This window comes from Sciurus vulgaris (genome assembly GCF_902686455.1).
Source record: "Sciurus vulgaris genome assembly, chromosome: 10".
NCBI lineage: Eukaryota > Metazoa > Chordata > Mammalia > Rodentia > Sciuridae > Sciurus > Sciurus vulgaris.
Genome location: NC_136470.1, coordinates 88,540,386 through 88,564,321, shown reverse-complemented (window position 1 = coordinate 88,564,321; position 23,936 = coordinate 88,540,386). Strand labels below are relative to the sequence as shown.

Genomic DNA, 23,936 nt, shown 5'->3' with positions numbered 1-23,936 from the left:
AATAGGGTTGTTTTCCTCATTTCCCTTTCAGCTGTTTCGTCGCTTGTGTATAAAAATGCTTTAGATTTATGCGTGTTGATTTTATATCCTGCTATTTTGCTGAATTCATTGATGAGGTCTAGAAGTTTTCTGGAGGAGGTTTTTGGATCCTCTAAAAGTAGAATCATGTCATCTGCAAATAGTGACAGCTTAAGTTCCTCTTTTCCTATTTGTGTCCCTTTAATTTCTTTAGTCTGCCTAATTGCTCTGGCTAGAGTTTCGAGGACAATGTTGAATAAAAGTGGTGAAAGAGGACATCCCTGTCTTGTTCCCATTTTTAAAGGGAATGGTTTCAGTTTTTCTCCATAAGAATGACGTTGGTCATGGGCTTAGCATAAATAGCCTTTACAATGTTCAGGTATGTTCCTACTATCCCTATTTTTTCTAGTGTTTTGAGCATGAAAGGGTGTTATATTTTGTCAAACGCTTTTTCCGTGTCAATTGAAATAACCATATGATTCTTATCCTTAAGTCTACTGACATGATGGATTACGTTTATTGATTTACGAATGTTGAACCATCCTTGCATTCCAGGGATGAACCCCACTTGATCGTGGGGCACAATTTTCTTAATATGTTTTTGGATACAGTTTGCCAATATTTTGTTAAGGATCTTTGCATCTATATTCATCAAGGATATTGGTCTAAAATTTTCTTTCCTTGATGTATCTTTTCCTGGTTTGGGTATGAGGGTGATATTAGCTTCATAGAATGAGTTCGAAAGGGTACCCTCCTTTTCTATTTCCTGGAATACTTTGAGACGTATTGGAATGAGTTCTTCTTTGAAGGTCTTGTAGAACTTGGCTGAGAATCCGTCTGGTCCTGGGCTTTTCTTGGATGGTAGATTTTTTTTTTTTTTTGTTCCATAAACATTTATTCATTTGATAAAAATTTATTGAGCACCTACTATGTGCAAGGCATCATACTAAGTGCTACAATACAGACAGTATGACAAAACTGTTTGTAGAATCAGAGCTAGTCCTTAATAGTTTTCCTGATATAAGAGAAAATGAATGCTCCTCCTACCTGGCTCAGGGAGCTAAGAGCACTGATAAGAGCTCTTAGCTATATGTCCTTTGAGCAACCCAGCATAAACTTTTGTCTTCAAATCGGCCATTAAGTCAAAACAAATAAGGCACATTTTTAAAAAAAATTCCCCCCTTTAATTGACCAAAGTAAATCCATGACATTTCATTTGGTAACCTGCTCAGAATTATAAAAATCATTCCATTTTGGCCCAGCCCATACTGTCCAGGGCAAAACTTCCAGACAATTCTAATGCCATCCGGCTCTGTTCTTATAAACTGCATATAAAAAAAATCTTCAACATTCTAAATATGATGCGCTCAGTGCAAAGCATATCAGAGCTGGATGTGTGACATTTATGTCCTTGACAAGCTTCGATTATCCAGGTCCTTTACCTTATATATCCTGACCAGCCAATGTTCTGTGGTATATGCTTCCTCCAGGACATCAAGCTCAAAGTCTTTATTACCAATCTCAGCATTTCGGACACGGTCAAAGCCTGGTGGACGTTTGGCTTCTGTGTAGACCTGCCCAAAGCGGTAGTAACACATCTTGTACATAAGGCAGTTAAGCAGCACTAGAGAACCCTCACGATCCACACGGAATTCCCCAGTTGGAGTATAATAGTCATTTTCCTTGATATGTTTGCCTGTGTCTGTGCTTCCTCCAATCCGAACCATCCAAAGAAACTTGTTGATATCATCAGAGGAATACCCAGTAAGGCCTCCAAAAATGACAAGCACATAGCTGACATCAAGCTCCCTCATGATCTCATAGGCTTTTTCTTCTGTGGATGCCATTGCCTGCCCTACTCGAGAAATATGGGTATTATTCCACGTATTATTGTCCACTAAAATTGTCCTGTTTGCCATAGCTGTAATCTGATAGCCATAATCCCACCATGACATGACCTTTGCATCCTCTGGAGTATTGTGACGGAGCCAGTAATATGCTTCTCGAAAGTCATCAAAAATGATCCTACTGCCATCCCCACCACGGGCAGACAGTACAATGGAAGGAGAAGAGTAGGCCTCGCTGGTCACCCAGGTTGAATGAAAGGTGTAGGTGATTAGAAAAAAAGCCATGACCAATATCATCCCACTTGCCACTTCATTCTTAATAGGGTAAGTAGAATCCCGTTGCTTCTTGCTCTTCTTGTCTGGGCGACTTATGTCCAGATTCTTCATATATGTGGACAGCACCTGAGAAACTCCAATGCCAGAAAGAATGCACATAACAGGTGCTAACACCAGCATTAGACGTACCATTACAGCTGAAAAGTACATGCTGGTCACACCATACATGATGATAAAAATCCGGGCATCAGACAGGTTGCTAAAGCAGTAATAGAGACCAACTGGAAACATGAAGACAAGGAGTTGCAGATCAAAGTAGTAGGATGACCAGGTTGTTGGCTGATGTTCCGACACAGAAGCAATAATGGGGATGTTGTTCTTAGCATAAGAAGGATCCAGCAGTGAGTAGAAACGCCCGGTCCAGGGAGATATTTTTCCTGTCAGCATGAGGAGAGCTCCCACAATGAGTAAGACAAAGCCTACCAGGGAGATGACACTTCGGAAAAGAACTTCAAATTGCTGTGGATTCAATTTGCTGCGCAGGTAATCCACAAAGGCATGGATCTGGCAAAGATCAAACACTCCAAAGGCCGCCATGTGCTCTGATGAAAGGACAGGCTGGAAACCCACAAAGGAGATCTGCATGGAAAGAATGGTGCCCAGGCAGTAAACAGTACAATAGGCCACATAAATCCCGTGAGAGAAACGGCCTGTGAGCATCAGTACCAGAACATGGAGAGGAATCAAGTTGATCAGGAACACATAACCTCCCCATGAAGAAACCATATAGAAATAAGCAAGAGCACACTTGGCTGCCCAATAGATGGAACCAGTCTTCACTGCCTTGATCCACATGTAGTAGGTGAGGAGCATGCAAAAGTTGGCTATCCCTTCATTATCATAGGAGCCAGCCACAGATCGGGAGATATATCCAGGAACTACAGCAATCATGGCAGCAGCAAGAAGCCCAGCCCCTGCATCCTTGAGTTCTTTGGTAAGGTGGTACGTGACGATGGTGGTGAAGGAGGAGAAGAGAGGGGCCAGGAACACACAGACATTCCGAATGTCGATGGTGATGTGGAAAAAATGAAGAACATGGTAGATTGCAGCAGAGGTGATCATTAAGCCTGGGTAAATTGTTCCTCCAATGATTCGTCCCAAAGGGTACCAGGCCCGGTCATCAAACCAGTTATGGAATTTATAAAATCCCTCCTCAGCCAGGAACCGAGTAGTCCGATAATTAAAATATGGATCGAACTCATGGATAACACTTTCAAATCTCAGGACAGCAAAGAGACGAGTGGAGAAAGATAACACAGCAGCCATTGATAGAATGAGAAGCTTCAGAAGTGTGTCCTGCTTCTCGTAGGACAACCGCAAAAATCCAAGCTTAGTCATCTTGACATCAATGGGCGGCAACAGAAGACAAGCAAATAGCTGGCCAGCGTTCCTCAAGAACCCGCTCGGCTCCTTGGATGGTAGATTTTTAATGGCTTCTTCTATTTCATTGCTTGATATTGATCTGTTTAAATCGTGTGTGTCCTCCTGGTTCAGTTTGGGAGGAGCATATGTCTCTAGAAATTTGTCAATGTCTTCAGTAGTTTCTATTTTGTTGGAATACAGATTTTCAAAGTAGCTTCTCATTATGTTCTGTATCTCAGTGGTGTCTGTCGTGATATTTCCTTTTGCATCATGTATTTTAGTAATTTGAGTCTTCTCTCTCCTTCTCTTTGTTAGTGTGGCTAAGGGTTTATCTATTTTGTTTACTTTCTCAAAGAACCAACTTTTTGTTTTGTCAATTTTTTGAATAGTTTCTTTTGTTTCAATTTCATTGATTTCAGCTCTGATTTTAATTATTTCCTGTCTTCTCCTACTTTTGCTGTTATTCTGTTCTTCTTTTTCTAGGGCTTTGAGCTGTAATGTTAGGTCATTTAATTGTTGACTTTTCATTCTTTTCTGGAATGCGCTCCATGCAATGAATTGTCCTCTTAGTACTGCTTTCATAGTGTCCTACACTGGGATCTTAGATCAAGAGTATCTGGAGGGCAGGGCTGTGTCTCTCATCTTTGGGTCCTCCCAAGGTCCAGAAGTGTAGTGAGCCTGGTTGATGCTCAACAAATCTCTGCCAAACTGAGTATTTTCTGTCTCTTCTTCCAGGAGGATACTTTCTCCTTCTAATTTCTTGACCATAGGCCCAATAGGTGCAAGATCTTTAAACTTGGGGTCAAAGTTATTTACAGTGATGACTGTAAAAACCAGTCTGTTCTAAAAACTTTCATCTTTCTTCTGTGGTAATAATAGAAATACACATTTTAAAGATGTCTCCTTCATTTGGGAGTGTATTCCTTCTATATTTTTTATTTTATGATGCAATTTTTGCATAGCAATGTTGATAAATTAGAAAATAATTGTTTTTAGTGTGTGTGGTTACTATCCTTAGTGGCAAAGTAAAATACTGGTGATTCAGTGTTCATCTTTGAAAATTAAATAATTTTTTCCCCTTACTAGCTGCAAATCCCCACTGTCACTGAATCAACTGCCCTTTCTGAGCTGGCTGAAGGTAGGATCACTTCCTGAAGACCAAGTGAACTCACTGGCTGTTATGGTTTGGATGTGAGGTGTCCCCCAAAAGCTCACGTGTGAGACAATGCAAGAAGGTTCAGAGGAGAAATTATTGTGTTGAGAGTCTTAACCCAATCAGTGAATTAATCCCTTGATTGGGATTAACTGAGTGGTAACTGAAGTGGGAGAGTGTGGCTGGAGGAGGTGGGAATTATGCGTGACTTTGACAGTGGAGACTCTCTGCTTCCCCATCACCATGTGAGCTGCTTTCCTTTGCCACACTCTTCCGACATGATGTTCTGCCTCACCTCCAGCCCTGAGAAATGGAGCCAGCCTTCTATGGAATAAGACCTCTGAAACCGTGAGCCCCTAAATAAACCTTTCCTCCTTTACAGTTCTTCTGGTCGGGTCCTTCAGTCACAGTGCTGAAAAAACTGACTAAAACACTGACCTCGGGTTGGAAGAGATTTTCTTTCTCATCTCAAGGAGAGCTATTTTGTTTCCTGGGCCATATAAAACTTATATCTACACTATTCTGGAGTCTAGTTAGTGTGCAATAGTATTATGTCTGAAAAAACAATATACATGCTTCAATTAAAAAACACTTTATCACTAAACACTGCTAATGATCTAGTGTGCCTTCAGTGAGTCATTTCTGCTGGTGCAGGGCTAGTCTAAACGTTGATGATCTGCGCTCTGATGTAATAATTCTTTGAGTCCTTAGGCCCAGACAGTGTGTATCTGGCCCTTTAAGTAAGGGCGTGGTGTAGACGCGTGGACCGCCCAGGAGAAAGCGCGCGGAGAGGAGGAAAGCGGAAGCGGGGCCACGGGGGTAGAGTACTGCGCATGCTTGAGGTTAGAGCTGGGGGCGGGGTCACGTGAGCCGGGAGTTCTGGGCCGGAATGACTTCAAGCTCAGGTAATGCATCTGCCGAGAGCGAGAGCGGGCCAGCGAAGAGGGGACCTAAAGACCGGGTGTATCTAGGGTGGGAGGAGAGCGCTCGCGCCAGGTGGCTGAGCCCTGGTCCTCCCCGTCGCGCGACAGTGGCGCCGCCTCAGGAGCTATCAAGGCAGCCCTGATGGGCTGACTGGACTGGGGCCACCGGCCGGACAGGGTTGACTCTGGGACGAAGGGCAGTGTCCTGTGTTTGGCCTGGAACCGGGTCAGGCATCTTCCACTTGTTGGTCCAAACGAATGGAGGCTGTGGGGCAGGCGCGCGCACTCCCCCGATTGTAAGACTTTACGAGGTGGGTGACCCTCCCACTCTTCCTCGGGCGGTGTGCAGCCCGCCTACCGCAGTAGAGGTGTCTACAGGATGGCTGTGCGCTCTTGTGAGGCTGGTTCCACTTTGTCTCTGCCTCCATGGTGTGCCAGAGTGAGCACAGCAGGTTGAAAGGTGGATCTCTAAAGTTCGAGGCCACCTCTTTGCCTGTTCTAGTTCTCCAGGTATGGCACTTGAGGAAGGAAGGAAACAAACAAGAAGGAAGTTCTATCTTTGGTACATTTAATTTACAAGAAGGAAATACCAAAGTGTGTGTACCAAATGAGGACGGTGGGCATGGCATTATTATCAGGAGCAACTGGGGAGACTTTTCTCTTAATTAGCGGTCCCCTCTGTCCCTTCCACTCCCTAGACTAGTTTTAGAACGCATAGGAAGGCTTGTTCTTCTGCACTGCCCACTCTACCATACTCCCTCCCCCGCCAAACAAGCCAGGAGAGGAAGCACAGGTGTTAGCTGTGGTGCTACTGTATTCCAGATGTCTGTGTTTGGGAGCTAATTACATCTGAGGGGTTTCTGTATGTAAGACGTGGGTTTGCTTATGTTAAATTTAAGCAGATAGGTACTGAATCTTCTGGCAAGAGCTGGTCTGTCCCATAGAATGTGAAGGTAAATAAAAAAATTTTCATTTACACTATTGGGTTTCATATGATCAAAGAGACAGTTATATATGAAAGAATTCTTTGCAGATCTACTGAACAATAATGTTGACTTTTGTTTCTGTTTTCTTTGTACTTGGACCATCTGCAACAGGTGAATGTTTTCTGTCTTCCAGAATATTGGGGTTATCTTGGTGGTTCTAAGCTATACCCCACTATTCCATAGACATTTCAACTATTATGGCTCCAAATGTGAATTTTATATGTGAGAAGTAAGGCCCTTTGAACTTAATAAAACTTTTGATCTGTTTCTAGGTTTAAGTTTAGATGGCATCTTTTTTTGACCCACAGCTTCAGGTGTCATCTGTATATGTTTGTAAGGTCAAACTGCTCTGTTCTGAACTGAGTCCTGAATTAATGTTTGAGTTATTGTCATTCTGTATAAACAGGATGAAAGTGTATTCTGTGTTTTAGTCAAGACCCATACATTTGCCTGGGGTTTTTCACTCTTATAAATTTGTTAGATTTACTCTGGTAGCAATCACATTTTTCAAGTTAAGGCTCTTTCTGTTACAGGTGGCAGAAACTCAATTCAAAGGGGCTTAAACAAAAAGAGATTTATTGGTTCCGAAACTGGGGTAAGGCTAGGGTTTCACTAAATCACTAAATGATGTTCTTGTGTCTCCCTCTCCAAAAGAGGACGTCTAACTCCTCAGTCCCCATCTCTCCTTCTCTGTTGCATGTCTTATTCTGTTCTATTATATAAGTGCATGAAAGATGAACTCCAGACAACTCCATTGTCACATCATCCAAGCTTATGTGCCTAGAGAGAAAATTCCTTCCTTCATTGTTTACAGATTCCAAGGAAGGACCCTGAATGGCCAGGTTGGACTTGAAAATATCATATGCCTGCTGTTTTGGCTAAGCTGATAGGATATTTGATTGGCAGCACCACCAAAATCACGTTGGAGTGGAGCAGGGGCAGCTTCCTAAAGAAAAGGTGGTAAAGGTGCTAGGATGTTTTAACCTTTGTTTTTCCCTCTGCATTTCAGCAAGAAGCTTCCTCTTGTCTTTACCTCCCTTCTCCCCACAAAAGAAGAATAAATCTTGTGACTGTACATTCTTCTTGACATCTAACCAAGACAAATTGAGATGATAATTTAACTAATGGAGGATTAATAAAGAAGGCCACCAATCTATTCAGCCTGTAACTTGCTTGGAATCCTGTCTTTTGTGCATTTAACTGATAATTCATCTACACTAGTTATACACTAGTTATATTTTTGTGTTTCTTAGGAGACATTTGGGATTGGGGTGAATCTTTGAAGGGAGATTATTATAATAGGACTTCTTAGAAACTGGAAAGAAGTCATTTTTCTCTTGCATTCATTTTATTCATCACCTTATATACATGTTGATAAGAAATTGATATATAATATTAGTACTTAGACATAATATATGTATTTGTAGTCCTTTTATTCTGTACATTGTGATAGATTAGATCTTTCTTTTCTAGAATGAGTGCTCCTGTGGATTGTGTGTCTGCCAATTGGTAGGACTAACTTAATTTAGCACTGTGTATGAGGAGATCTCAGGTATCGTTCCTTTCCTCCACTTTTCTTTTTAACATTTGTTATTCTCTGTATACTTCATAAGTTTTAAGTGGCAACTCTTCTCATTTAAACAATTTTCCAAGAGAGGAGGAAAAGAAGCAGAGTTTTTCATAGACTTTTTCATAGTGATAGCTGTAAGCACTTTGGGCTTTTGTTACCTAAATGGGAAGGAACTTCAGGACCAAGCAAACAACTCACCCCAATATATAGTGCTGTTGCATCTAATAGTCTGTTTTTGAAGTTCCTGCGTAAGGTGAAAATTGTTATCTTTAAAGTACTCCTGAACAGTATCTTGAAAATTCAGTACCCTGAAAAGCAGTCATATTAGAGACTGAAATATGATTTCTCAGGAAGTCCAACACAGCCAGTGTTTGCTCATGTTGGAACAGCATGCTGTTTTTATGATTTTGAATGCAGATGAAGTAGATTGCTTGTGTACGAGGTATGCAGAAACAGACTGACCAAAAGGACAACAGATGTCCACCTCCTATTTTGTATTTACTATGAAACATACAGTTATTGAGGGGAAGTGCCTGGCTTTCTGTGAATAATTTTTTTCTTGTTTTCTGCTTCTCTTCTCACTGAAGATAATAGTTGAATTCCCATAAATTGAACAGATATGTGATACATAGCTACTGTTTTTATGTATAAATGAATTAACGTGAAAGAACATGAAATATTTGAGATTATTGAGTTTGTGGCTAAGTGATCATTAAAAAAATTGTTCTTGGGACTGGGGTTGTGGCTCAGTGCAGAGTGCTTGCCTAGCGTGTGTGAGGCACTGGGTTTGATTCTCAGCACCACATATAAATAAATAAAAGTCTATTGAAAACTAAATATTTAAAAAAATTTTGTTCTTAGCTGGGCCTTTGTACATGCCTGTAATCCCAGCAGCTTGGGAGCATGAGGCAGGAGGGTCGCAAGTTCAAAGCCAGTTTTAGCAATTTAGCGAGCCCTAAGCAACTTAGGAAGAGCAGGTCTCAAGGTTAAAAACAAACAAAAACAGGTTGGGGATGTGGCTTAGTGGTTAAGTGCCCCTTGGTTCAATCCTGGTTATACCCCTCCACACACACACAAAATCATTCTTAGGGATCTAAAAAAGAACAAAGAAACTCCTGCAGATGCAAAGAATGGAACTTGCGCAGGTGGGAGATTTTTTGGAATAGAGTGACTAATCATACCTTATATTGAATAATCAAAACTTCTATTTCAGGTTCTGGAAGCCAGTGGTGCAGTGTTGAGTGACTGTTTTCATAGGGAGTGGAGGTTGGATAAATAGATGGCTCAATTGATGAGCTCCCATATAATTAGGCACTGTAATTAGGGAATATCATGGAGAATAGGGCAGATCTGGTCTTTGCTTCCTACATTCTAGTGTGTGTGTGTGTGTGGGGGGGTGGTGGTTTAGACAATGAAGAAATAATGTAGTGTGATAATTGTGATAGAAGAGAAGAACAGTATTCTGGGTGCATATTAAGAGGTGTCTGGTAAAATAAGACCAAAGATTTATTTATTTATTATGAAACAGTTTTAGCTGATACCTGATAAATATGACCTGTAGTGGCTGACAAGCTTGATTACAGAAAAATAGAACTCAGTTGTAACATGGATTATTGTGGCACAGATTCCTATATATTGTGAGTCAAATAATATCCTCTGAAGCTTAACAATTACAGGTAATAAAACTCATGTTTAATTTTAACAGGTGTTATTTCTGTCTTCCAATTCTGTGTTAATCAACAAATTTAAAAAAATTCTACATAGTATACAAGTCAGTGATGTGGAAATATGGCCCCATTTTTATTGCCTATTTGGGGAGAAGAGATATAGTCATATGGCAAATCAACTAACAAATTGAGGAAAGCATCAAGACAGTTTTGAAAAAGACATGCTAGCCAGGTGTGATGTTGCACACCATTAATCCCAGCAACTAGCAGTGCTGAGGCAGGAGGATCACAGTTTGAAGGCTAGCCTTGCAAATTGGTAAGACCCTGTCTCAAAATTTAAAAAGGCTGGGGATGCATTTCAGGGGTAGAACATTCCTGCCTTCAGTCTCTAGTACCACCATCAAACAAACAAACAAAGACATGCCTTCTGGATTAGGGTATGATTAGGGAAGGAAGAGGTGATAGGTCCAATCTGAACAGTGCCCACAAGGAAAGAAGGAACTTAGATAAATGTAGAGGAAAAGAAAAGAGCAGGTGAATTAGCTTGAGGTGATGTGGAAGGAGGGAGGAAGCTATTCATGAAAGATTCTGAGTTCAAATAACAAGTTTAGTTGTATAGGAAGAAGGAAATAGGGAGGTCAGATGTTTCTGGAACCATAATCTCAGAATTTGGAATTTTATCCTGTAGGCATTGGGGAACCTTAAAAGATCAGTCAGTTCTAGTAGAAGTTAACTCTGTTTTTTGTTTTCTTCACAAACCAACCACAAGAAAACAAAACAAAGAATTAGAAGAGAAATACTCCCCTTTAGGAAGGCCAGAAAGGAAGCTAACATGTTACATTGTTTTCATATCATGTTTTCATGATCTCTATCACAATGTAGTAAATTTAAAAAAAACTTGATTTCTCTGTGATGTGAAGCATATCTTATAAGGACATAAGGAAAGAATGTCAGAATTAAACAGGATCTTAGAACTTGAAAACAGTTGGGAATGTTTGCCAGTGTGAAAAGCTAGCCAGAGTTCCATACTGACCTGGTCCATTATAGGTCACATTCTAGAGTTCTTACTCAGTTGGCCAGTAATAATGGGGTCATTACTGTTTATATGGTACATATCTTCTTTTATGGTCCTTAACCCTATTATTAATTGGTTGGGAATAACCTTATTAAGAGGAAATAACCTTGGCAATTATTAAGATTTCAGATAATCTTAAGTCTGGACTATTATTAGTTTAACAGCATCCTTGGTAATAATGATTCCATGGCATACATTTCCTATTAGATTAATCTGTTTTCATTCTGGGAGAGACTAAAAAAATAGTTACATAAGCTATTGTGTTGTCTTCAGGTCTTGTCTAGTATGGCATTCTCTTAAGAACTATAAAAATTTTGGATCATCTGGTAATTGGGTGAAGAAATAGTTATAGAATTCCATCTCAACAGGAAGAGATGAGCAGTTCATTGTCACCCTTTGTACTGGGATAGTGTTAAGTGATATTTGAAGTAGCAACTGCATCAAATGTGTTATATTAGGCATGATATATTTAGTATTTCATCATTGGTCTGTAGGTTGGAATGAAGGGCTTCCTCAATAAATGAGTATAACACCAACTGACAAGGGAGGGGTTAGTATTTCAGAATGTTGGAAATGTGGTCAAAAACAAATTAACTGAAGTTTATATATTCGTTTCCTATTGTTACCATAACAAATTGCACAAATTTAATGGCTTGACACACATTTATTATGTATTACGTTTTGTAGTTCCTGTCTGTCTGACACCTGTCTCACTAGGTGTTAGAACAGGACTTTGGTCCTTTTGGAGGCTCTAGGAGAGAATCCATTTTCTTGTCTTTGGCAGCTTCTAGAGGCTGCCTGTGTTCTCTGTCTCTGGCACCCTCCTCCATTTCCAAAGTCTGCAATAATATAGCATCTTTCTGACCTTGCTTCTGTTGTCATATTACTTTCTCCAGCTCTGTGACACTCTTCAGCCTCTGTCTTCTCCCCTTAAGTACCTACATGATTACATTGGGCCCACATGAATAATTCACAATAATCTCTGCATCTCAAGGTCCTAATTTAATCATACTTGCAAAGTCCCTTTTGCCATGTAAAGGTCCAAGGAACTAGAACTGGCATCTTTGGACACTGTCATTCTTTCTACCATAGGTGCAGCCATAGCTCAGTTAATTTCTGAAAAATTCACAGAAGCGGCCCTAGAGATCTGTTCTTTAAAAAAAAATTGGAATAGGGTAACTTCGGGTTTATTTGGGCTAGAAAAATTTGCTAATAAGAAGAAAAGAATAGCTGCTGAAAAGTGACTAAAGAAGAGCTAAGGAAGATGACATAGTTGACTTCAGTGATAAAGTGTAGACCAGTGTTGATGTGAAAAAAGGCCAAAACATGGTTTTAGAATGAGCAGTAGTATAAGACACTCTCAAGATCATAATTAAAGGTTTTTATTAAGTATCTGATGATTTTGCTGGGGACTACACTAGTCTCAGACAAACCATCATTCAGCTCATAAAGAAACTGCCGTAGTGATATCAGAAGATACCTGTAGGATACACTTAGCACTTTCGGTTAGACTTTTACAGAAATACTGGATCTTGTTTTAGAGTCTTTAACTTTAGAAATTTGGAAATCTTGAGGAAAGTGTAAATGATAATAGCTAATGTTTCCTGAAAATTACTCTGTGGTCGGGCATCATTCTAAATGCTTTACAGTCATTTTGGTAGCACTTTAAGATAAGTAGTTGTATTCCTCAGAGTCAGGACTCTGAGTTGTGACTAAAAGTAAAAAGAAAAAGAAGGTATAGAGGAGAGTATAGGAGAGTATATAGATTTATATAGCCAAACTGCCCGAAGGCTGTGGGCAGAGCTCACTTCTTGGAAGACTAGAACCTGGGCCTTGAGTGATACCAGGATTCTCTTTCCTCCTCCTTTCTTTTAAAAGATTGATTTCATTCTAGAGAATCTGTACCTAGAATATAAATTCTGTTGGTAGAGTTGGGTCTTCAGCGATAGATGCTTAGTGGGTGTTCAGTTGATAAGTGTTCAATGAGTGACTTTTTTTTAATACAAGGGTGTGGGGTGGAAATCTAGGGGCTGCTCAGCCTTATTGCTCATTGTTTAGAGAACCATGGAAGTGGTGCTTCCTCCTCAGTTCTATTTTACTGACTGCTGGTGAAGGACACTGGCTATATCACATTCTCTCTTTTACTAAGGGAGTTTTTACTGGGGCCTACACATAAAGCATATAGTTTAAGGAGCCCTTCCTGGGACAAGAGATGCTATTCTGAGCAGACAACACAGATTTCCACACTGTTCCATTTCACAGATTTAGAAATAAAGGGGTTTGGAAAGGGTAACCATATTGACCAAGATCACTTGCAGGACCTGGTAAAGTCTGGATTCACATCTGGTATAGTGTTCTGTTTGGATTATGTTCTTTGCTCTTTGTTGTAACATTAGTAAAAGGAGCTCAGTGAGGTAAAGTTGGTAATGGAGTAGGGTCCCGTGACAGGAGGATGTTCTTTCTTCAGGGAATGCTTGATTACTTGATACTTCAAGGGATGTTGATGTTCATAGATGCTGAATTGTTATTTGGTCTTGGAGCATCTTAACTTCAGAAAGGAAATTAAAAGAAGCAGAAAAATATTGTTTTCATTTTTGAGTTACTTTGAAAGACCAATGTGAAGTATTAAGCATTTTAGATTATTAAACTTTTTAAAAGTCTAAAAATTTTTTTCCGTATGGTCTTTTCCACTACTTAAAAAACTGGAGAGGAATAAAACTTGGGAATCACTGAATGTGAATTATATTATGTATGTTTGTGAATAGTTCTTGAATAATTGTAGCTGTTTTGCTTAGTGGTACAAGTAACAGCAAAAGACTATCAAAACGTAACTTGTCATGAACCAATTCAGTCTTCTTTGAAGAAAGGCATATAAACATTAGTACCGCTATCTCATTTGGTTCTTTGCTAAGGAACAGTACATTTAGTACCTGATGTTGGAAAGATACTTCTATTTATTTATTTTTTTGGGTACCAGGGATTGAACTCAGAGGCACTGAAGCACTGAGCCGCATCTTCAGCTATTGCTGAGGCTAGCTTTGAACTTGCAATCCTCCTGTCTTAAAGATACTTTTAAATGTTGCCAGATACAGAATACCCTCAGTTCTGTCTTCTAGGAATGTATTGATGGCATGTGCTTTGTAGGACAGAGCATTAGTCTATTTTCTGTACCAGGTCAAAGAAATTAGTATACATTTGGTACTAGAAAAGTTGGTTTCAACTCTTTAAAAATCAGTTTTCACGTATCTCCATATCTTATACATAGTAGTTTTTTATTTCTTTTAATATGATGAAAATGAAACATTAAAAGAAGTGAAGTTATAGGTGCTAAAACAATGAGCCTTATTAGATAAAATTATTAGTGAGTTTGGGGAATGCTACTTAAAAGCAACTAATCTTAGTTAGCTTTTATTTTATTTTCTATGTTTCATGGTCCTAGGGATTGAACCTGGGCTCTCTGTACATGCTAAGCAAGCACTCTGCCACTGACTGAGCTACATTCCCAGCCTTCATTCATTATAAAATATTAAGTTATCTCAGTGGCTCAATTGTTGCCAGCCTTTTTCTTTTCTTTTTTTTTTTTTTTTTTTTTTTACTTTAAGAAATAATACTCTGAAGGGTTCACTGTGTGGACTAAGGGTTGGTGGTAATGGTGATTATAGCCCCCAAGTGCAGTGTGTAGTTTGAAACAGCTTTGCACTGAGATTTGCTGGTGGTTTGGTACAGTGGCTGCCACCTCCATCCTTGGGGGATACATTCCAAGATCCCTAGTTGATGCCCGAAATTGCAGATAGTATCAAACTGTATACACTCATCTCTCAGTGTTCATGGGGTACTGGTTCCAGGATCCCCTAGCTGATTGATATCAAAATCTGTGGACACAGGGGTCCCTTATTTAAAATAATGCAGTATTTGCAAATAACCTACACATATCCTCCTGAATACTTAAGTCATCTCTAGATTAGTTATAATGTGTAATACAATATAAATGCTATGAAAATAGTTGTTATATATACATCCTTCTTGTGATGATGTGACACAATGCCTGTATGATGAGTTGAAATGAGTTGAATAATGAAGTGCTTATCACATGTTATGGCGATAAGCTTTGTGTTTAAGGTGCAACAGCAAAACTAGCAGATTTTTTTCCTTCTTTGCAATGTCATAGGTAGAAGATTCATTCTTACTATAGTTCTTAATGACCTTAGCATATTTTTGTTGTTGTTCCTTATTAAGTCAATAACTTTTATCTTCACTTAAATGTCACACTTAATGACTTCTCTTTGACATATTCAGGTTGCCAGCCAGCATCACAACTCTTATTCTTTATTTTAATTAATTTTAAAAAAATTTTTACAGACTGCATTTTAATTCATTATACACAAATGGGGGAACATCATTTCATTTCTATAGTTGTACATGATGTAGATTCATACTATTCGTGTAATCATACATGTAGATATGATAATGATGTCTGTCTCATTCCACCACTCTTATTCTTTGGGGCCATTAGTAAGTAAAATATGGGTTACTTTGATAAAGCACTGCAATTCTGTGACAGTTGATCTGATAACCAAGCCTGACAGGTGAGTAGAATATACACTGTGGATACACTGAACAAAGGGATGATTTACATTCCAAGTGGGACAGGCAGGATGGTGTGAGATTTTTATCACACTATCCATAGAGCACACAATTTAAAAACTTATGAATTCTTTATTTCTGAAAAATTTCCATGTAGTATTTTCAGATCAAGGTTGACTATGGATAACCAAAACCACAGAAAGTAAAACTGGATAAGGGGAGAATACTGTACTGTGGAAAATACCTAGATTAAGAAATAAAATGACCTTTATTTTTATTATCATTATTACTATAATGTTTCTGTTTTCATGTTTTTACTTTATTCTAAACAGGCACAGCTAAGAGGATTTTAAAAAGTTAATTCTTGTAGCCTAATTATAATACCACCTCAAAACACTTAAAAGAATAATATTAAGTTGTTATTGTACAGATTTTAAAATATATTTTTAGTTTTTTAGAAATAACAATTTTGAAAGTATACCATATTATCTGTTTTTGATAGAACATAAGATTCTACTGTTTAGAGCTGTGAAATATGAAAAAAAAGTAAGCATTTCTAGTTTTATTTAGTATTTCATTTTTCCCTAAAAAAGTCCATGTTTCTCTATGATTGGCTTTCTTTATAGAAACCTCTGGTTGGTTGTGTAATTATTTTATCCTGGGGTCTCCCATAATATGTCTGAACCCTTAGGTATGCTAGTGTTTTATTAACTAACTAGGTCTGTGTTCTTGGTGTCTGTGGTAAGTTCCCTGAGGCATCTGTGGCCCCACATGGATACCAACCACAAAGCTGTTCTTTATGTTTATCTCTAAGAGAATGAAGAGTTACTCTGGGATTTGGGAACACAAGGAACGTATTAATTGTAGCTCTTGGCACCATTGTACTCTCATGCTGTCAGATACATCAGTCTAGTTGGTACAGGTCTAGTGGCTGAGCCTACAAATTCATGACTGTCATTGTAACCAGTTTTATGACTTTGGGTGGTGGACAACTTCCCAGGCTCCTTGAATCAGAGTATGTTCTTTCTTTGTGCTCTTGTGGGAGTCCCTCCCCCCATATTCTACCCTACAGGGTAGAATGTTTCTCTTTGCCTATAACCAGATGACCAAGTGAGATCTGACCAGGTAAGGCTTTGGAATGTCCAGTTGACAAAAAGAAATGTAAATGATACTTTTCTTTCTTTTTTAAAAAAGAGATTTAAATCATTGCAATCTAAAGCCAAAAAGAAGATGAATACTTACTTGGATTGATTGAATATATTTATGAAAAGTAAATATGGAAAATGAACCAGACCATGAGAATGTGGAACAGAACCTTTGTGCCAAAACTGCTGAAGAAGAACTGAATAAGTCTTTTAATCTAGAAGCTTCACTTTCAAAATTCTCTTACATAGATCTGGACAAGGAACTGGAGTTCAAAAATGATCTGGTAAAATTTCAACTTTTGTCAAGTGATGATTTTAATCAAAGTGTTGGTTAGAGTGTGCTTTATGACCCAGATATTCTTAATCTGTCTGTGGACAGTTTTAGGAGATATTATAACTCTTTGGTCCATTGCAGTGGTCAGAATTTGATTCACGTTGTCTTTTGAGTTTCAAAGCTCTCACAATGATATGAAAATCCATTTTTATAGGTGAAGATTCTGGTGTGCAGCTAGGTTAAATGACTTCTTAAGGTCATAGAGCTAGTGGTGGGTTTAGAATTCTTATCTTACACAGCAACTTTTTCCCCCATTGGTTGAATATTAATGGGTTTCTACCACCGTATTTAATGACATTACCTGACTTAATCATCTCTCACATTAATTCATGAAATAGCTAAGAAACATGATGTCAGATTTTGTATGTTGCTTATGACTTATGTCTAAACTTAGGAAATTAGGTGTTTTATTATGTTTCACAAAGCAGGTGCAAAAGTCCTACAGCCAGAGCTTTCTGGAATAGGCTGTCATGATAGTACAGTTCATGCATACATGTCCTTGGTAGTCACTGAAAGTGTAAATAGGAAAGGTAACAATTCTGTAACATTTTGATCTGACCCTTCTTGTCATGGATTACTGAGTTAACTAGTCAGTTTGGTAGTCAGTTTGTCTTTTAATTGACAATGGTTGTAATAAATTAAAACACCTTCACTGTATTAAGGGGAAAGGCATCATTATGTGAGCATCTGTTTCTTTTCTTTGTTTAGATCGATGACAAGGAATTTGATATTCCTCAAGTTGATACTCCTCCAACACTTGAAAGCATACTGAATGAGGTAAGTAAATATTAATGATCACTGTCATTTTTTGGCATTGATTTTAATGCTTTGGGTTAGTTATGATGTGTGTATCTAGATTTATATGATCCAATATGGTAGCTACTAATCAAATGCATTAATTTAAAATTTAAATTGATTCCAGTTAAGTAAAAGTTCAATTTCTCAGCTGCACAAAGCATATATTTCAGGAGTTTAGTAGTCATGTCGTATTCTAATAGACGGCATAGGTACAGAATATTTCCATCATTGCAGAAACTTCTGTTGGATAGCACCAATCTAATTTGGAAACTTTTTAAGGACAGAAATCATGTCTTATTTATCTTTAGAGTTTCTGTGTCCAGCACAATGTCCAATACTTAGCAGAGTTAAAAAATATATTTTATTAGAACTAGGGGTATAACTCAGTGGTAGAGGGCATATTAGCTTGTAAAAGGCTCTGGGTTCAATCCCCAGCACCAAATAAATAAATGAATAAAAACAAATACATATTTTTTCTTTGTTATTTTATTAAGTAAATTGAAATACTAAATTCATTTTACTTTTAAGATTCATATTATGTGTTGTTAATAATTAGTTATCTCTGTTGGTGATCACCAAATAGCTCATCCTCTGATACTAAAGAACATTTTGCAACCTTATAATGAACTTCATCACTCTTCTACATGAAGGAAACAAATGTTCTAGTATTTTTATTTTATGAATAGCATGCTAATTAGAAAGTTTTTAAATTTTTTTTTTTTGGTACCAGGAATTGAATTCAGGTGTACTCAACCACTGAGCCACATCCCTAGCCCTATTTTGTATTTTATTTAGAGACAGGGTCTTCCTGAGTTGCTTAGTGCCTCGCTTTTGCTGAGGCTGGCTTTGAACTTGCAATCCTCCTGTCCCAGCCTTCAGAGTACTGGGATTTCAGGTGTGCACCACACAGTTTTTAAGCTTTGAAATGGTGTTATTCTTTTCCGAATTGGCCGAAAGGGCTTTGTAAAAGTACATAGTCAGTGAATGTATGTCAGTTGCTATGTACTATTGACAACTCTTCAGCTCAGTCTTTTTGACCTTTTAAAAACCTACTTAAGACTTTTCTTGGAGGTTTCAGCTTACAATTTGGAAAAGACTATATGTATAAATCTATTTTGGATCTGTAGTTTTGTTTTCCAAAAGTTGAGGATACAACTGTTCCCCAAGAGAAAGGCCCACTTATAACTGTATCTCTGAGTGAGTTGGAACTCTGTCTGTACCCCTTCTTTACCTGTACTTTTAGGGTTGTAGGCAGCACTCATAGAATGTAAACTGCTTTCTTTGTGAATTGTGTCTTTTATGACTTCCGTTTCTATTTTCTATATCAGTTTGATGTAGCTGTTCCTTTGAATTTATTTTAACTTCAAATTGTATGATCTGTATTGAGACTTAAGCAGTTTTATTTTTGACAAAGGTGGCATTGGGCCCTGAAAGAGTATCCTGTTATAGTGAAATGTTCTTTATATATTACTTTCTAATATAGGGAAATCTTTTTATTTAGAGTTGAGAAGATTTAGTCAGTTTTGTTAATATGATCTTAATCACATCCTGATTTTAATTATTTTACTAAATATGAAATAAAAATAATTTTAGAAGACTGTATATAATGCCCTATTTGTACATCTTTATATAATATTGGCAAAGAAAATAATGCTCATATGAATAAGACTGTGCTTCATACTGAAGGAGTGTCAGTGAACAATTTCTTATCTCTGAGTAACAATAAGTACTATCATTAGTGATTTACCAAGAAGATAATAGTGTTATTATCCAAAGTATAATTTGGTGCCTGGTATGTTTGGGGCATGGTGTTAGATGCTGGGCTTATCAGGTACTGTATGACTGCATCCTTGAGAGAGAGATGGGATAGGAAATTGACCAGCCTTTATACTTCCAGGGAACTGGGCAGGTAGATAAGTACAAGAAAAGATAGTTTCAATTGTAGAGCATTTAAGACTGTAGGGAATACAGTATTAAAGAAAGTTACTTTAAAAAAATGAAGGGAGCAGAAATGTAAATAAGTCCTTGCCCCAGGATATATGGATGTCTGTTCTATAATGTTCATTAATATCAACTTGTACAGAGGCTGGGAAGAAAAAGACATCCAAGATATTTTTTATAAACGAGAAGTTGGAGATTACCAAGACATGCTAGATCTAAGAACTTAGATCATGAAATAATATTGCTAGACTTGTCAGTCTTTGAAACTCTGCTGTCTCTGAGGTTTTTAAATTTGGAATTCTTTTCTTTTTTTAAAAATTATTTTAGATGTGATGGACTTTTATTATTCATTTGTTTATATGCAGTGCTGAGAATTGAACCCAATGCCTCATACATGCTAAGCAAGTGCTCTATCACTGAGTCACAACCCCAGCCCCTGAAATTCTTTTCTTTAACCATAACTTCCTTCTACCATTCCCTTACTTCCCTTAAACTTGTTCATTGACCTCATCAAGACCAAATCTCTTGATCCTTCCTAACCTCCCAGTCTCTGAGGGTAGTCCTGGGTTTACTTTGATCTGACTGTCGGATTGTTCAGGAAGAAATGTCTTTTTGAACTTTTTATTGAAATATAACACACATATAGAAAGGCACACGAATCATAAGTGTACAGCATGATGAATTTTTATACAAAAGAAACAACCTTTGTAACCACAATTCAGATAAAGAAGTGAAACATTACCAGCATCCCAAGGGTGACTCTTGTATTCTGTCAGTACCCAGTATTCTGTCTAACCTCTGCCACTGATTGGTTTGCCTGCTTTGTACTTCACATCCATGGGATAATGTACTTTTGTACACATGCACGTATATACAAGGAATATGCACTCTAGTGTGTCCGACTTCCCCAGTTTTAGGTTTTTAGGTTCATTAATATTTTGTATATAATTGTTCATTCATTCCCATTGCTGTATAAAATTCTTTATGTATTTTTCATTATGTATTCATTCTACTTTTTTTTTTTTCTTGGTACTGGGGATTGAACCCAGTGACACTTAACCAGTGAACTACATCCCCAGCCCATTTTTTAATTTTTAATTTTGAGACAGGATCGTGCAAATTGCTTCTGGCCTCACTAAGTTGCTGAGATTGTTCTATAAGATACTTTTTTACTTTACTACTGTGTATTTTAATGAGCAGAAGTTTTTAATACAGTTCAGCTTATTACACGTTTCCTTTATTGTTGTTTTTTTATGTGTCCTCTTTATGGAAATTTTGCTAATTCCAAGGTCTTGATGATGTTATCCTATTTTGTTCTAAAATTTTTATTGTTTCACCTTTCATACTTATATCTGTGATTCATCTGGAATTTTGAGCGTGTGTTTGTGTGAGGTGTCTGCCAGCACTATTTACTGAGGAGAGTATTGTCTGTGGTGTCACCTGTGTCATAAGTCAATGTGGATTCACTTGTGTGTGAATCTGATTCCATTGGTCTGTCTATACTTCCCCCAATATTACATTCTAATGCTTCAGCCTTTATATTTTTTAGGTCTTGATATCTGTTAGTTTCAAATTTTCCAACTTTGTTGTTGTCCTTTGAGACTGCCTTGATTATTTTTGATCTTTTGCATTTCCACACAAGTTTTAGAATCAGTTCATCGATTTACATACACAGATACACACAAGTTAATTGAAATTTGATAGGAGTCAGTTTGGAGAAAATTGATTACTATGTGGCAGTAGCTTTAATTTCAGTCTTGACATCCCGAATTCTTTTTATTTCCTCTACTTTTTTCTTTCACTTATTGTGTAAGCCTGGCTTAACTTAGCTGATCTGTTTTCCTTAATTATGTCCCCAGACTGCTTTAGAAAATCTAATAAGGTTTTAATTGACTTTCTTGCATAAGACCTTGGTGCTACAGTTCTTATTTCTGAATTATTTCCTTTCCCTTTTCTTACAGCTATTGTTTCAATCTTTTATAGTTCTCAAGTAACATAATGTGTCCTTGCCAGTGCTAACCTTTTTCTTAGCAGACTTATGTGTGGAGATATCTGAAAAGAAGTTGTAAATAAAGATCTAAGCCTGAAGAGAAATATTGATGCCGAAGACAGATTTTGTAGTCTTTTTAGCATAACATGGTACTTAAAACCATAGGTATGGACAAAGTTAATCTAGTAGGAAGTGTGTGAAGTAGGAGGAGAGCTGAGAATATAGTTTTGGGGGAACAACAGCTTTTAAAGGTTGACTGAGAAGAAGCTAGAGAACATGACTGATAAGAGTCCATATAAATTGGAGAAGAATCAGGAAAAAGAGATCTAGGGGAGATCAAGGTCAACCAGATCAAGGGAAGAGAAATTTTCAAGAAGTGCAGAATGGTCAATAAGGTTAAATGGTATATGGAGGACAAGAGTCTGCTAACTGAAAATAGGCAAGTAGAATTGACTAGAAAGAACTATTAACTTCATCAAGGTTAGTAGTCAATAGTTTGGAATGAGTGGAGAAAGTGGGGATCAGCATAGATTGCTTTATCAAAGACATTGATTGGAAACATAAGGCAGAAGGTGGATCTGCTGAAAGAGAAGATAGGATCAGAACAACCTTTAATATTTGTCACTCAAAATCAACTTGCACAAAGCAAGTTATTTATCCTGCTTATCTGCTATTTGTGTGTTTTCTTATCTCAGTCCAGTGGTCTCACTTTTTGCCTATTGTTTAAGCTGGAAACCTTGGAATCCTGTTTGTCTGCCCACTTGCCTTTTCTTTCCCCACATTTCTTTCCCCAAACGGTAACCAGGGACTTTGATTTTATCTCAGTGATGACTCTTTCATCATTACCTCTCCTGATCTCTGCCACATTCCTAGGCCGGATTCTCCTTTCTTCCTTGACATTGCAGTGCCCTCTCACTGGTCCTTAGTAATCCCTGTGTCTCATTCTCTTGCTCTTGCTTCATCCATTTTTCATTCTGCCCCATTTATCTCTAAAATACGGTTTTCATGCGGCTGGGGTTGTAGCTCAGTGGTAGAGAGCTTGCCTTACATGTGTGAGGCACTGGATTCAATCCTCAGCACCACATAAATAAATAAAATTAAGGTATTGTGTCCATCTACAACTAAAAAAATTTTTTAAAAGATGGTTTCCATCATGTCTCCCCACTTTTTAAAATCTCAGTTGCCTTCCCACTGCCCTCTGTATTTAGCATACTAATTTATTAAATAAATGACTACTGATTATGAGTCAGATGTTTTACTAGGCACTATGGTTACAGTGATGAACAAGATAGAATTGGGCCCTGCTGCCACTTAGCTTAATGGAATATAGGCTTTTTACAGTTTGGGTCCCAGCTTATTTTTCTAGGATCATCTCCAAGTTCTATCATTGTCCAGCCATTTTGGACTACTTCCTTTTCCATGGGCAAAAGCCATAGTGTGAAATCAGTGTGGCTGTGTATGCTATTTCCTACGCAGAATGCTTTTCTTCTGTTTGTCATATATCTTATGGTAGACTATAGTCAGGTGATATTTATTTTCTTTTAGCCATTGACTGTTGGTTAACTAGGAAAACATCTGTCAGGTTTGAATTTGGAGAAGTACTCTGCAGGTAGTATCAATCTGCATAACTGTTCTTGCTTCTTCCTGCTGTAAGAAAGACGTGTTTGGTATTAACTCTTTGTAGAGAGTGAGATCTATGTAGAGTTGAAATTTAATTATGGTAATTCTGTACTATGCCTCTCTGTTGAATAAGAATGTGAGGAATAGAGATGAAAAGCAGAAATAAGCATTTGAATGCTTGGAAAAACCCATTAATGCCTATCTGACTTATCTCATATAATATTTTGAAATTTGAATGTGTTGTTCTTCTTCCAATTTAGACTGATGATGAAGATGAGTCTTTTGTTCTTGAGGATCCTACTTTGTTAAACATTGATACTATTGATTCTCATTCCTATGATACTTCTTCTGTGGCAAGCTCAGATAGTGGTGACAGGACCAACTTAAAAAGGTAAATATTCATGTAAAATCACACTTGCGAATGGTTGAAATATATGATCATTTAACATGTCAGTTTGTTTTTACAGTATAGTATGGTTAGTTGAAGCCCTGTATGGGAAGTAGAAGGTCCACTTATGTGGAAATAATGTCCTTATTAGTGCCTGAAAAGTTTGGCACTGTTGAGGGAGAAGATAAAACGATGGGTG

General features: G+C 37.8%; 2 protein-coding genes across 5 annotated transcripts in view; one reads left to right on the top strand and one right to left on the bottom strand.

Annotated features, from left to right (window-relative positions):
* Positions 1-1,100: 1,100 nt before the first annotated feature.
* On the bottom strand, positions 1,101-3,607 carry LOC306637999 (dolichyl-diphosphooligosaccharide--protein glycosyltransferase subunit STT3A-like). Its single transcript, XM_079101025.1, has one exon. The coding sequence runs from the start codon at positions 3,537-3,539 to the stop codon at positions 1,422-1,424; it is 2,118 nt and encodes a 705-aa protein (XP_078957151.1). The 5' UTR covers positions 3,540-3,607; the 3' UTR covers positions 1,101-1,421.
* Positions 3,608-5,530: 1,923 nt separating this feature from the next.
* The window catches only part of VPS8 (VPS8 subunit of CORVET complex), a 262,885-nt gene continuing 244,479 nt past the window's right edge, over positions 5,531-23,936 (top strand). For 3 of the 4 annotated variants that reach the window (XR_013757268.1, XM_079100598.1, XM_079100596.1), the window contains exons 1-4: positions 5,531-5,621; positions 16,716-16,950; positions 17,709-17,777; positions 23,610-23,740. Coding sequence is in view for 3 of the 4 variants with exons in the window: in XM_079100598.1 (XP_078956724.1) it covers positions 16,798-16,950; positions 17,709-17,777; positions 23,610-23,740 (353 nt within the window). In the remaining variant the exon portion in view is untranslated. Of the gene's footprint in view, positions 5,622-5,641; positions 5,951-16,715; positions 16,951-17,708; positions 17,778-23,609; positions 23,741-23,936 lie in introns of those variants that run through there. The other variant, XM_079100597.1, reaches the window with a different exon arrangement.